The sequence below is a fragment of the Colletotrichum phormii genome, assembly GCF_030913505.1.
Source record: "Colletotrichum phormii strain CBS 102054 chromosome Unknown BDP81scaffold_6, whole genome shotgun sequence".
Taxonomy (NCBI): domain Eukaryota; kingdom Fungi; phylum Ascomycota; class Sordariomycetes; order Glomerellales; family Glomerellaceae; genus Colletotrichum; species Colletotrichum phormii.
In genome coordinates, this window is record NW_026851448.1 from 1,809,383 (window position 1) to 1,823,310 (window position 13,928).

At 53.2% G+C, this 13,928-nt stretch overlaps 2 protein-coding genes across 2 annotated transcripts; one reads left to right on the forward strand and one right to left on the reverse strand.

Annotated features, from left to right (window-relative positions):
- Window positions 1-1,984: 1,984 nt before the first annotated feature.
- BDP81DRAFT_423462 (Cullin family protein) lies at window positions 1,985-5,071 on the reverse strand. The gene has a single exon (XM_060590069.1). The coding sequence runs from the start codon at window positions 4,904-4,906 to the stop codon at window positions 2,153-2,155; it is 2,754 nt and encodes a 917-aa protein (XP_060447716.1). The 5' UTR covers window positions 4,907-5,071; the 3' UTR covers window positions 1,985-2,152.
- A 1,030-nt stretch (window positions 5,072-6,101) lies between these two features.
- On the forward strand, window positions 6,102-6,999 carry BDP81DRAFT_197006 (uncharacterized protein). Its single transcript, XM_060582492.1, has one exon. The coding sequence runs from the start codon at window positions 6,283-6,285 to the stop codon at window positions 6,742-6,744; it is 462 nt and encodes a 153-aa protein (XP_060447717.1). The 5' UTR covers window positions 6,102-6,282; the 3' UTR covers window positions 6,745-6,999.
- Window positions 7,000-13,928: the final 6,929 nt, after the last annotated feature.

A 13,928-nucleotide genomic window follows, 5' to 3' on the forward strand; every position in this document is an offset into this window, starting at 1 on the left:
AAATGTAGCCGTGGCATAAGTCATTGGTTATCCCGCAGAGGGAAGTATTTCGAGCAACTCTCAAAAGGAGGCCAGGCCATCGACAAAGGTGAAAGACTGAACTCTTGGCGAGACTGAAGGTTCATAGTAGCCTCATTGTCTTTATACTGTAGGCTTTATGCCGCATCAAATGTATCCAAAGCAACCCCACATAATCTCCGATGTTCCTAATCAAGAGGTGGAAAGAAAGACGTGGGTTAGGCTCGTTAGCTTTTGGTTTCATTTGGAATTTAAGGAAGATTATGAGGTATCAGGGGCCTGAGTCGAGTACATACCATTCCATCATATCCGTGAAGCCGAAACTCTCGGTGCCAGTTCTAGCGGCATGATCAACATGGCTTCTGGGGTGTCCGGAGATTTTGGTCAGTGTCCTCTGTCTGCTGCCATCATCTGGAGCAAGTAGAATCGCTACAGTCGTCGAATCTAAAGATTTATTGAATATAGTGATGACTGAGGGGTTATCATACAGCTGCAAGCCTGTCACGGTGGACGGAAGCATCAGCTATGTAAGGTAATTTTCTCCACAGCAACCAGGCCCTCCCTTTGATTCCGTAGTTCTTGAGCTTCCTCCTCGTACACATACTGCTGTCATCTGTTCAGGATATAATGCTGATACCGGAGAGGAAGGATCTACTATTATGATCGCAGGATATGCTTGGTGCGATATCTCTAGTCTAGTCATACGGATGCGAGTTGAGAGTTGTTTGAACAAGTTGATGTTACTCCATCGCGATTCCTTAACCCAAAGGCTGATGCCAAAAGTCTTTTCCCTCACACATAGTTCCTCGGACTAATGACAGCTAACATCTCCATGTCTAGAGGCGATTACACTGCTTGATGCCTCTTCATGAGGTAGCTTTGACAGTCTATAGACTTCCAGTGGTTTGAAGTAGTCAACCATGTCAACAAAACTTAGCGAGCTCTTGAAATAAGACCCAAAGAGTTCTGCGTTTCTCGGTGGTGTCTATCCAAGTTTCACTGTCCTACTCGGATCACCTCTACACCGGATCCGAGGTCAGTCAAAAGCGACATGCTGCGCTTCTTGCAGTCTGGAGTTTTCACCGTTGACTAGCCATGTGTATTGCAATCTATATTGTCCTAAGTATCTTGGCCAGCCCGAAGCGAAAGATAAGGGAAGCATGGCGCAGCCGCTGTCGTCTAATCGGACAGTCTCTCGAGCATGATGATGGCGACTGACAAACATACATGATCCGGGGAGGGGGGCAATTCACATTTGGCTATACCAAGCCTCATAGCAGCCAACCCATGGCGAGATATGGCACCCAGGGAGGCACGTGAATCCAAAAATTGACGACCGTCGAAGACTTTAGTCGCGTTGTACAACATGGCAGCTACCTATGCAACGCACTGGTCGTCCCAAGACGTCAAAAGACAATGTATTCAGAGTCCTGTCTGATGACAAATACTCACGAATATCAATATTAACTCTCTAGATATCCCGTTCTCAGCGAAGTAAAGCACGATGCGATGGAAGCCCTCTTGGTTCTGGCCCCTCTATCCGTGAGGGTGGGACGAGCAGGGAAGACTTGGATACAAGAGTTATTGGGAAGTTATTGGGAAGTTATTGGGAAGTTATTGGGACTCGGAATACAGCTCCCCGCTGGCCCTGCTGACCACTGTAGCCGAAGCGAGGACTGGAATAAACTAGAGAGTCCCTCCATCTCCCGACAACGCTCAGATTATCCGACGCCGTTACGGCCATCGCTAGACTGACGATGGATGAGAAGGAATCAAAGCTCACGACCGTGAGGATCCGGTCATAGGATTGATCCGACACAAAGCAGTACATGCGTCAGGGCGACTCTACGAAACGTCTCGCCACCAGAACAACGCGTTCGGAAAGCCTACGGAGTCAGACAACTTGTTCACTGTAAGCCGTACTCATCAGTCACAGCATCCATGTCACAGAATATCGGCTACTGAGCATGACTTGGTTGGGTATCGTAGCTATCATTGACTGCAGCAAAGTGTGGCCCTGCAGGTGAGCCGCAGGTTATCTACTTAGTTACAAAGGTCCCTCACCATGGGGATCCATCCAGCACCTCCATATCGCGACAATTCTCCTTTCTACTGTTGGAGAAGTCTATGCCGCTCATTTCTTTGGCAGTCGGTACTTTCCACCGACCAGCTCCAACTCATCCATCGCCATCTTTTCCGCAAGGAACTCCTGTAGCTCCTCGTTGCTCCATGGGAACCCGTCCGCTATCAACATCTTCATCATCATGGCGATCTGAACCAGTGGCATGGCTGGACTCGAGTTGGTCAGCATACCAACAATGAACTGCCAGTACACCTGTCGACGTTCCTTCTCCTTGGCATCCAACGCGCCCGGTTTCTTGGGCGAAAGGTCGCCTGAATCGGGCGCTGGAGCATCATCGGGACCGGGTCCAGGTGGATTCCCTCCATCTTCGGCATCGGCATCCAGCTTCTCAATGACGATAAAGGTGCCCGACTCGATCTCGCGGAGGACACGCTGGCCGACCCAGAACGATAGGGCGGAACGAATCAAATCGTCGTCCATTTGTAGCATCTCTTCAAGCTGGTCAACCGTGCGACGTATGGGAAGCGGTCCGCTGTAAGAGTCATCTGTTTGGAATGCATAGATGACAACGGCTTCGTACGTCTTGCACTCCTTCTCAACTGTTCTGTCTTCAAGTTCAAGGTTGACAGTGGCGTTTCCGAGATTGTTGAGCCATGTAAGCTTGCGATTGGACTTGAGGCGCTCGAACTCGCCTTCGTACTGTCCTTGGCCCTCGATGACAGGTCCAGGTAAGATAAAATGCTCTCTGTCCATAGTTGGCCAGAAGAGCCGAGAAAGAATCTTGGTATGGTATGACGGAGTGTTGTGGACCTTACGGATGGGACCACCGATGACGCCTGTCCTGATCGTCTTCGAGATGATAGAGTCGACTTTCTTCGAGTCTTGGATGTCCTTTATCATAACATCGCAGTTTTGCAAGGCATTATCCCCAAACCGCTTCTTCAGTAGATTGAGCACACGGACTTCTTGGCTGAAATCCATCTGTGTAGACAGCAATCTCTCTGCAATGATGTTCTGGAACTCCTTGATGAAGATATCCTGAGAGCCCAGAGCGCTGATTAATGTCCCGATGACGTCCTCTGACTTGGGACGCTTATAGTTCACTCCGGCATCTACGGGATCAGGGATCCATTCCATATCGTCCCAGTCCAGTTCCTCATCCTCAACAGCAGGTCTTCTCTGCTGTGACGGATCATTGAGTAGAACGGCGAGCTCAACGAGCTTAGTATTGCCTGCCTCAGTATTGGAGACATCTGGGTTTGATAGGAGTCCAGTCACGACGATCGGGATCGCATCGTCTCTCTGACATAAGTAAAGCTGCAGCGAATGGACCACACGGTCTAGTAGCACTTTGGAATGGTCCAGAGCATGGAAGGTCCTGATCATAGAAATGTATACGCGTAGTATGTCCAGTGTTGACCGTCCGGGATGCAACAGCCGTTTCTGTAACGCTGCCGAAAACGTGTCCGTCAGTTGCAGCCGTCTCTGCGGCGTTGTTATTGCCATTCGGAGGTCGTCAAGAGCGCCTCTGCTGTGGGGCCATTGGAGAACGATGTCGAAGAGCTCATGGATACGCATGACTGCTAAACGTCCAACGGCAATCTCCTTCCACTTTTCGACATCGGTCCAGGCAATGTCCCCGCTGCCGAGGCGAGCGAACACCTCGACTGCTAGCCGCGAGTAATGGTTTTCGACCCAGTTGCATAGCGCAGCAATGCAGCGCGAAGGGGTGCCAAGTTTGGTAGCGCGAGGCACAGACGAGGCGCGCGGAGCATCCTTCCCGCCATCTGATTTCGACTGCGTCCAGGCGCCGGCGAATGATGTTCTGATGTGCTCCACCATCATGGCGTCCATGAGCTCAGCGAATAGGACTTGGAACCTCTCGCCTGCCAGTCCTACTTTGTGCAGTGCCTCAATCAACTGCAGGAGCTCTTGCCGCGCTGCCGCTGCCGCTGCTGCCTGACGGTCTGCTTCGAGGTCGGTTGTCCGAGAGGCACCCGGGGGAGGGCTGGTCTGCTGCATGCCCAGAACCAACCTCATCTGACGACTCAGAACAGCTCGGAGGGACTCCATAAGCGCCTGCGACATGGAGTTGCCGATGACTGCGTGTAGATCACGGCGGAAATTGTCGACGGCGATGTCTGCATGCTTGTTCTCAAGGCCCCGCACGATAAGAGACAGTCCGTAAAGATACTGGCGGTGAGCTGCTTCCAGAGTATGGATGCTGCCTAGGAGCACCTGGGATTGGTCACCGTACGTGTTGCAAGCAGAAAGTAGGGGGAGGACATGTTGGGCGAAGTGGTGGCGAACCTGCTGAGTATGCCAGGAAAGGATATCTTCGGTTGTAGCGGCGTTCTCAGAGTGCTTCTCTGGATGGAGTACCACATTTAGACTGTCATAAAAGTCTGCGTCGTAGTCCTGAGATTCCGGAGCCAGAGTGCCAAAGGAGTCCTCAGCGGCCACCGACGGCGGAAGTTGAATACGAGTCGTCACAATGTGCCATGCTTGGTCCCACCGGACTTGATCGCTGGTCTGCATGGAAGCAGAAGTTTGTGAACGCCGAGATGAAGACGATGCTTGGATGTCTGAAGGTTTGCCATGACCAGGGAAGTGCGGGCGGGAGGGTGATTGACGGTGTAGTGGTGGTGATGGTGCGCCGCCAAACGGCTCTGCATGCGACTTGAACCTTTGAGAAGGTATCGAATGAGGAGTGGGTTGCGAGATTTCGGAGTCAAAAACTGATCTGAACACGCTCTGTCTCTTGCCGCTCCACCTCGACGGCGCGGCGCTCACTATCGTGGCCATGACTGCTTGTTGAATGCATCCAGATGCGCTCAAGCGGAAGGATCCAAGGCCTGCCTCATTGAAGAGTCTCGGCAAGGATGGTGCGGTGACACTCAATGAGGAAGTTGCAATTATGTCGGTCGACGGTATCTATCGTGGAGGATTGCCGTGCTGTCGCCAGTTGTTGTTGATTCCAAAGTAGGTGGAGGGAGGTGTTTACTTTGTTTGGCGTTGATGGGTGGATTAAGCGCTGCGCTTAGAGTGCCTCAAAAATTGGAAGGGATAACGTGGGCCTATCGCAGCGTCGCGCTTATTTCTTCCGCAGCTGGCGACAGGCGCTAGCGCCGCTCCCAAGATCCAATTGGTAAGCCCGAGGGGAAGGAACGCCCGGAGCGGCAGCCACGAAGCGAGACAGGCGCACATGCTGGTGGTGAGCTTCGAGGGGCTAGCAGTATGTATCACCAAGGAGCACTGTAGCAAGCACAGTAGGTATACACAGGTAGCCATCTTAGGTACCTAAGGCACCCTGCTCCGAGTGCGTGGCCTTAGGTTCACACCCTCTGCCCTCAAGATCCACTTTTACAATCACCCCTTCCTCCTTACCGCAATACGACTCTCTCTCTCTCTCTCTCTCTCTCTTTCGCTTGTCTCCTGCACACCTCCAACATCTTCCCTGTTACCTTATCTAAGCAACCACAGAATTTCATCACGTTCGCGGACGACTCCCGATGATAATTCGCGGCCTATGACCAAGCTACGAAGACTCAAAACCGCCGAAAGAAAGTATCGTACCTAGCTAGGCGCGTTACCTGAAGACCATGAACAAGTCATTTCAGTGTCGTTGCCACCAACCCACAAATACTCGCTTAAAGAGCCCGCAGCCGCTCTTCCGTTGAGCATGGTCGAGGGCGTGTCTTCAAGCGGTATTCCCCTTACGACAAGTGTGGGGTAACAACACGAAGGATCGAGACAAGCTGCGTCGAACCTGTCCTCAGCAGCACTTGCATGCTTGAACGCAGAGGAGACAGGAGACATGACAAGGTACCACCGTCGGACCAGAGAAAAGGGCCATGGAAGGGGGTTTGAACAAGAACGCGAAACCCCAAGGAGACACAACGAGGGAGCAATTAGATCTAAATCTCAGGTACGAACGTTTCTTCCTGCCCCCAAAGCTTCAATCATACCGCCAAGAGCTTGTAACGCATTCTTCCCATAGATCACTAGCGACTAACCGTGTTTCGTATCCAGACGTGGAGTATTGCTGGCCAGTGCGCAATATCAAGAGCAATCTCAAAACCGTCCGAGGATTCGAATCTAGGCTTGATTGCCAATGGGCTGGCTCCTCGATCAGCACAAAGAGGCAGGGCCATCCCAAGCAACGGGCGCCGTAGCCATCCATGGCCGGGGCGATTCTCATTCAACGTCCGGCAGCTGTCGCGTCATCCGGGTACTCCAATACGTATGCATTCCAATATCGCTCGCTGTCGGCTCGTCTCTCCGTATGGGAAGATTGGTTCGGGAGTACACGAACGAATCGAGGCCAAGACAACCTGGCCAAAAAGTGGTTCAAACACCGAACCGTTGCGGCCTTGCCCCAATCGGCCACTTTCATGACCGATCACAGCTTCACGGGTCGTCAAGCCTCTTCCTTCGAAGCGGGGAAATGCGACCCCCATGAGTCCACGGAAGTATCGAGGGAGAGGAGGCATTCGGCCCCGAGACAATCAGACGGCTGCTATCTTCCGGCTGAATCAAGTTCACCATCATCACCCCCGAGCGAGGTCGACATGATGGACAAGCATACCACGGGGTGCCCTGGTCATTCAATATACGCTTGTCTATACGACGAAGCTGTCTAGTCTTTGACTTGGACCCTACAGACTGACAACTTTGACCGCACGGATAAGATGGGACTTACTATGCTTCTGGTCATGCTTGCCGTACCTACTTGTCGTCAACGTTCCGCCGTTACCCATCAACTAATGGGTGCTTCAGAAGACGACCCCGATTGCAATCCTTCCGATCTGAACGCCCGCTCATCAGGGGTCACAGCTCCATGGCTTCCCCTTAACGTAGGTATGCCTCCAAGTCAAAGCAGCCGGTAGACGAGATAGAGCATGCTTGAAGGCGGTACAGTCCTTTCCAGAGCTTCCATGTGGCTGTTCCACTGTGGCCCTATGAGCCCGGCCCCTGCTTTTTAACCACCATTAGCCGTTGACCGCCGTTGCTTCATGATCCTTTGCAAGTGACAGTGGCACCGATTTCGTGCCACCTGTTCGCCCCGCCGCGGTTGTCCATCAGCGTCCTGCCGGTGACTTCGCCACTTCGCGCCCAACAGGGCTGGTTTCTGAGCGACCAGCCTTCGACAAGATGGAGGGTGAATCGATATGGATGCAGACGGACTGGGCTGTGGGATGCTCCCGACCGGCACGGCAGTGGATCAAGCCACCAACCTTGTCCACATTCTTCCGCCTAGCCCATCAGTGGATCTCGAATAATCCTGCTGCCTGGAAGGCATCACAGGTCGTCGCCATACCCGCAGAGCGTAAGCGACAAGAGAGCCGACGAGCGGCTACCGAGTATCTCGACAGACGATTTGCATTATCGTTTGACTGGTAGAGCGGCGTCTTCCAGAAGCTCGTAAGCGAAAGCTCTTCGAGTCTATCGCCAGGACCTCCATCGACCTTAGGGTATACCAACATATTATCATGTCTACGGATGTGATTTCGGAGCCTGAAAGCAGCAATTGATTAGCCGCAGCTTATTCTGCAAGCAAGATCGCGACTCCAAACAACTGCCGTGGACCGAGGTCACTAAAAGAGAGGGAGCTTCACGTTTGGTGACCTGAAGGACAGCTACAGTTCTTCGAGCTCTGGCAAACGCCAGAAATCCACCATTTGACTCTGAGACGGAGACTCCTAGCAACAAGAGGGGGATCGTTGGTATACCAAGAAATCCCGAACGACCAGGCAAGGAAGCAGCCGCAGTTAGCTAGACTATGCTCTGGCGTCTTAGGTCAAACTTGCTGCGCCTACTTCGCTATTGCTATCATCGAATAGCAGACGCTTGATGAGTCTCGAAGGATTCAACTTGCAGCTCGCATGGCGACCAATAAGAGCCAAGATGCAACGAGTGCCGTCGAGTATTTCGTCCAATGCGCGCGAGGAGTGTAGACGGTCACAGCATGTCAGGACCTGTCACAGCTTATTGTCAACTTGTCATGCCTTCAAAGTGGGCCATCACCAATGCAACCTCACTTTAAGGTGATTCCCCAAACCGGTAGGATATGGGTCCCTTACTTTTCCGGGTCGCTGGAGTCGCAACTCCACGTGAATGTTTGGCTGTTGCATATTCTGCTTATATAATACAGTAGAAGTTGGGTTTTGGCCCCCAACCCCGCGACGAACGCTCTGGGAACACCATGTCCTGGCTGGTTGGTTGATGAGCTGTCGCAAGCTGTCTGTCTAGGGTGGCTTGCGATCAACCATTTGGCGTCATGGATATACGCAAGCTCTGTGTCCTTAGTAAGAGACGCTCATACTCGCTGGTGTTTCAGTAACTGCAGAAAGGGTCAACTTCCCATTGGACACACTTAATGATGCGGAATGTATCGAAGCAGTTGTGGACTGTCTCAAGACGGGTGGTCAAAGGGCAGAACAATCGAGTCTTTACAACAATCGTGCATATCGTCTTGTTCATAGCTGATAGCTACATGGACTGTCGCGGAATTCTCGATTTTGCCGAACGGCGGCCCCTTTCTTCTTTTCCCGATCTTTCTCATTTGCGACACGAAGGCGCTTCTATGGGATGCGGATTGCCCTGTCGCAACTGATACACCAAGCCGCGCAAAACAGGCCCGGACGACAACACCGACATGCCCGACGGTCGTAGGTCCCAGTCTGCCCCGTTCGCAGTGATTCACCGACGGGCGTAATGGAGCCGAACGCGCACCAGAATTCGGGACTAGGGTCGGTTTGCCACGGAAGCTCGGGGATCATTTGTAGTTGTTCTGGGTCCGCCGACACGTTCATGTGGAGCATGAGGCCACTCTAATGACTGCAATCTCGAGTGGTTAGCATGGCAGTCATCCGCCCAGACTAGCGATTACCCAGCACGGGGAGCCCCCAGATCACATCTCAAGGGGGCCCGATTATTGATACCTGTCCGTATCTGTACACCACGAAGTACAGGCTACGGATACTCGCAAGGTTACCATGCGTTCGAGGTGTTTACTCCCGAGCCTGTTCGGGAGTAAAATCGAGGTTGCAGTCTTCTGCAACTCCGTAACCTAGAGGTTGGATCCAGAAAGCAGGGACCAATCATCGCACATCCCATGTGTTTGTGTTGCAGCCAGCCAGGCACCTCTAGTACCTGTGCTCATGGAGTGGTCGGACGAGCAGGTTTACGGATGATTGCCATCGCCAACCCCCACCGATACTGGCCCCCTTCGTTCCCCCCACCCCTCTTTGGCTCATATTCACGGGGTTTTGGGTCTCTTGGGTCTTGGTCGCGCTTTCTCTATGAACCATATCGAATAGGGTCTGCCCATCAAACGGTCGGCCTCGGGCCTTCAGAAGTATGGTTGAGTGCCAGGCGGAATTCCCGGCATGACGGATAATCCATGGACGCCAGGAAGGGGTAACTTTCGCCTCGCCAGGGGAGGAAGGGGACTGCTCAGAACAGTGGGCTCGTTTCTACTCTCTTCTTACTGGTTATATTGGACTGATACCCCATGAATCCACTAAGCAAAGACCAAATGTTCGAATGTCCCAAAACGGGTACAATATTATCCTTACTCTCACTCACTCACTTTCAACTCTGATTTGGCATTTTACCGCACGTTAACTCTCAAGGCAGGCAACTTACGAAAGATGACATCAGATTATGTCAGGCGCCTCTCGTCTTCTTTGTATCACTGGTACAGATGCGGTAACATTCAGCGCATGAATGATGATATTCCCCTCATCCCACAAAAGCCGCTTATCTCCATGCTCACGGGTCTCTCGCCTCGTCTTCCACACCTGGCTTCTCCCTGTAAGCCATGTGCCTCATAGGGCAGGGTGTCGAGTTGTCTCCTCAGAAAGGGGGTCCAGCAGAGAGCAGATTGGGTTGTACGGGAAGGCCACTCTCGGGGTGTGGAGGAAGAGCGAAGTACGGATACACTATGGCTAGAGTACTACGACGTTGCGCACTTGGCGAAGCTGAGGTTGCAATAGGTACCAACTTTTGGCCCTTGCGAGAGTTTCGGCTAGCGACTTGAACCGCTCGCTCCACCCTAGGATTTAAAATTTGGGGGCGGAGAGTCTCCGACAAGCACGAGCCAGAACCAAGGATGAACGTCTTCAGTGAACCCGGCAAGGATTTCGGACGAGAGCTTGCCTCGGGACCGAAAGTTCAATGTGTAAGGATGATGTCTCTGGGGGTAACGGGATCTGGCAGTCTCGACGCTCCCATGAGAAGTGGCAATAAGAAGACAGAACGGTATGTCGAGCATTGACCAAGGTAGGTCGAGATTGCCTAACTGCTGATACACTACCTACAATCGTCACTTCCAGACCGGGCTCGCACAGCAAGGGTATCACTTTTGTATTCGTACCTCGCGGCACCTATGCCAACTGAGAGGAAAGGAGGTAACGTATCCATACAAGCAATATCTACGTACCCACGGGTGTGAGGCGTGTCCATACGTACATAACGAACAGAGCAAGGTAAGGTAAGGTAAGGAACCCACTGTGGTGGCCTTGCACTGCACTTTCTTCACCTTCATCCACAGGACAGCGTCCCCTGCAACCTCCCACGCCTGCGGCCTGCCCTCCTCGTCTGTCGGGTGAGGGCTGACAGGCGGCGGGGGCGACCCTCTTAAAGTCCGGGCGGTCCAGTCAGATGTCTCTCTCACCTTTGCAGTGTCGCTCTCTCACAAGTTACAACCACACCAACCCAGGCTCGCCAGGCCAGCCCTTTCTGATCCATCACCGGGTCGTCGACACCAACCGGGTGGCACCCACGTCGTCTTCCCTCGCACTGCATCTGCATTGCATGGCTCCTCAATCCCACGTTGATCTCGGACTGGGCTGCGTTTGTTCCTTTGTCATTCTCGGACTCGGAGGATGACACGCCCTTGACGCAGCATCACTTGGTCCTGTGCTCCATCCTCCCGCGGAAGACCTCGGAGAGGCGCGTGGGCTTCGCGGAGCCATCGACGGGACACCCTCACGGCCAGAGGAGCAAGCGAATAGTTCGTCATCGTCATCGTCTATCCGTACGGATACAGAGGAGCCCGAACTAGAACGACGATGACCACCACAGCCATGACTACCGCGCAAGTCTGCGCACTACCTGCGTCAACAGCCGCGGTACGCCTCCGCCGCCGCCCGCCCGCCCGTCTATTCCTTCTCGCCCTGGCGGGCCGTTCCAAGCCTCAAATCCCCAAAAGCAAGAACTCATCTCAGCTCAAACGAGATTCGTGCATCTTCAATTCGACCTTATTTTGATGCCTAAAGACAGGCTTGCGTGATCAACCCTCCAACCCCGACCCCCTTCCATAATCAGATGGACTTAATAGACGTTAAACCGAACATCGTTAGGGACGCTACAACCTACCAACGTCTTCCCTACAAGTTAGGACCCGTACTATTTCCATCGCGGCTGTGTCGAACGGGGGGGGGAGGGGTGAAGGCGGGGGGAGCTGCACCACCTACACCACAAAAACCACACCACATCATCAGCATTTTCCCTTTCTCCAATAAGTACGTACCTCACCTTACCTTCACTTTTCGGTACGTATCCCGGTCAAATTCCTCTCACCTTGCTCGTTCTTTGCTCACCGTAATGCAGCCCGCCTGGCCTGGAAGATATCATAACCCTGAGCTTTATGGATGCTTTCCTGCTCATACGAAATCGAACCTGCCACTCCTGGTCTAGAGTCACACGGTTGAATACGGATACGCTGGTCGAGCAACTTAGCAAGACACCTCTAAGCAGCCCATCTGCAAGAAGACTTCGTTGCCTTGACTGAACCCGGCTTGTCTGGCAAGCTGGGTCGTCTGCGACGGCGATCGCTGCCCGTTCTCCCTTGTGAGCCCTGGGAGCCCGGCTCCCAGGTTCCTAGCCCCAACCAGGTCCAGGTCCAGGTCCGTTGTGACGGGAGGCGGGTCTTCAATTGCCCGCCGGGACCAGTTACACTAGACAGAAGAGGTTTGGGTCGAGTCGACTGGCCCCTCCTGCGTTTCCTTGTCCGATGGCAGCATGCAAGTCGGTCAGCCTGATTCGGCCAACTGCATACTCTTCCAAGTATTCATTGCATGTGTTGCTCATCTCTGGATGGTCTACCAACTAGCATTTCCCTCACGGATCTGGTCCGATGGGCGTCAAGTCAGGACTTCTCAAGAAGTTGCAGACTTTATTGTCCCATTATCACAGGCCAAGTGGTCGATGTCAAATGGGGGAGGGAGAATTCGAGAAGAAAGCATTCTCATCCGCGGCCAATCTGAGCGTCTGAAATTTGCCTTGTCCGTCTGTACGGTGCCGATCCTACGCCAGTCGACCCGTAAACTTGGTAAAGCATCTTTCGACTCCACGGCTTTTCAACGTTGCACGGCAGGCACTTATTTACAGCGGCTCTGCTAGCCATGCCAGTTCCAGGACTACGACTCGCGAATGGATACGCTTTGGGGCCATCCCAAGTCATGAATGGCATCATTTATTGATCCTCAGCGTGCGTCAAAGCCCCCTACTGGCTCCGAGCCGTCTCGGTCCGGCACCGGCGCGAAGAGGGGACCTCCAACCACCACCAAGAAACCCTATATTTTCTTCATATCATCCGATGGTCCTCGATTTCGACAAACGGTAGCAAGCAAGCGAGATGGGATGCTGGGCGCGCCGCGTACCAGTCTACCAGAATCACAGATGCCATTCCCTCGCGCCTCCCCGTACGAAGTACACGTGGACGATAGATTGCTCCCGCCGGTGGCCTGGAATTACAGCCCCACGATCCATGGGTTCCACGGCTGGGAACCGGGGGATCCCCCCGAGCTTTTGAGTCTCCGCCGCGCCCTTGCAAAAGTCGGATAAAGCACGACTGTCTCCTCCCCAACTCCGCTCGACTGATCTTGACATCACTAGGAAGCCCCCGGCTCATAGCTCACTTGGCGCTGGCGCTTATGCATCAGCGTCCCCCCTATGGACGGAGAGCGACTCCGAAAGCTAGGACCTCTCCTCTCCTCCCATGGCTCTCGCTGGAAACGTCGTCGCCGCCCCCTCCTTCGTCCATCTAAACCTTGGTCCATCCGACATCTAACCCTCCACAACCCGTCGTATCTCCATTTCTGACGAATTGACAAAAGATCCAACGACATTGGATGCAAAGCAACGTAAGGTAATGTACACAAATTCCCAGTTTGCTAGTCCCCATTTTCCCTCACGGAGTACCGCATTCCAAATCCAACTAACGCCGCATGATTGGGGGAGCTCCATTGTCATCTCGTAAACACCCTCCCAGCAAAAATGCTTATTGTTCCCTCCTTTGTGTGTCTGGGAAAGAGAAGGGCGGGACCCTGTTCGCCTTGCCAACCTCGTTTTCACTCTTCTTGCTTTGCTTCCGCGGCCGCCTTGACAAGGGACCCAGCGTCACGGCGTCGTTTGGCGGCCGCCAACAACAACAACAACAACAACAATAACAACAATTGTTCCTTGGGCCCGCCCCTCTTCAAGTTCCCATTGTTTTGGATAGTGGCCATTTCTCCCCCCCTCTCTCTCTCTCGCGAATTGCAAGGGCCCTAGCTCGGATAGCTTGGTCGTTTTCCACGGTCGGTGGTAACAAATGCCCGAAACAGAGAAAGGGGTGGGGTGTGAGTGAGGGAACTTGAGAGACATTGCGGGCTGCCGGTTGCGGGCGACTGACTCAATTTCAAGATTACCAGGGGGGTTCAAGCGAAAAAGTGCCGGGGTTGCAGAGGCTTTTTCTTTTTTTCCTTCTCCCGCTTCACCACTTCCGCCAGACACCCCAGTAATGTCTTTCACATGTAGACTAACGATAAGGCGGATA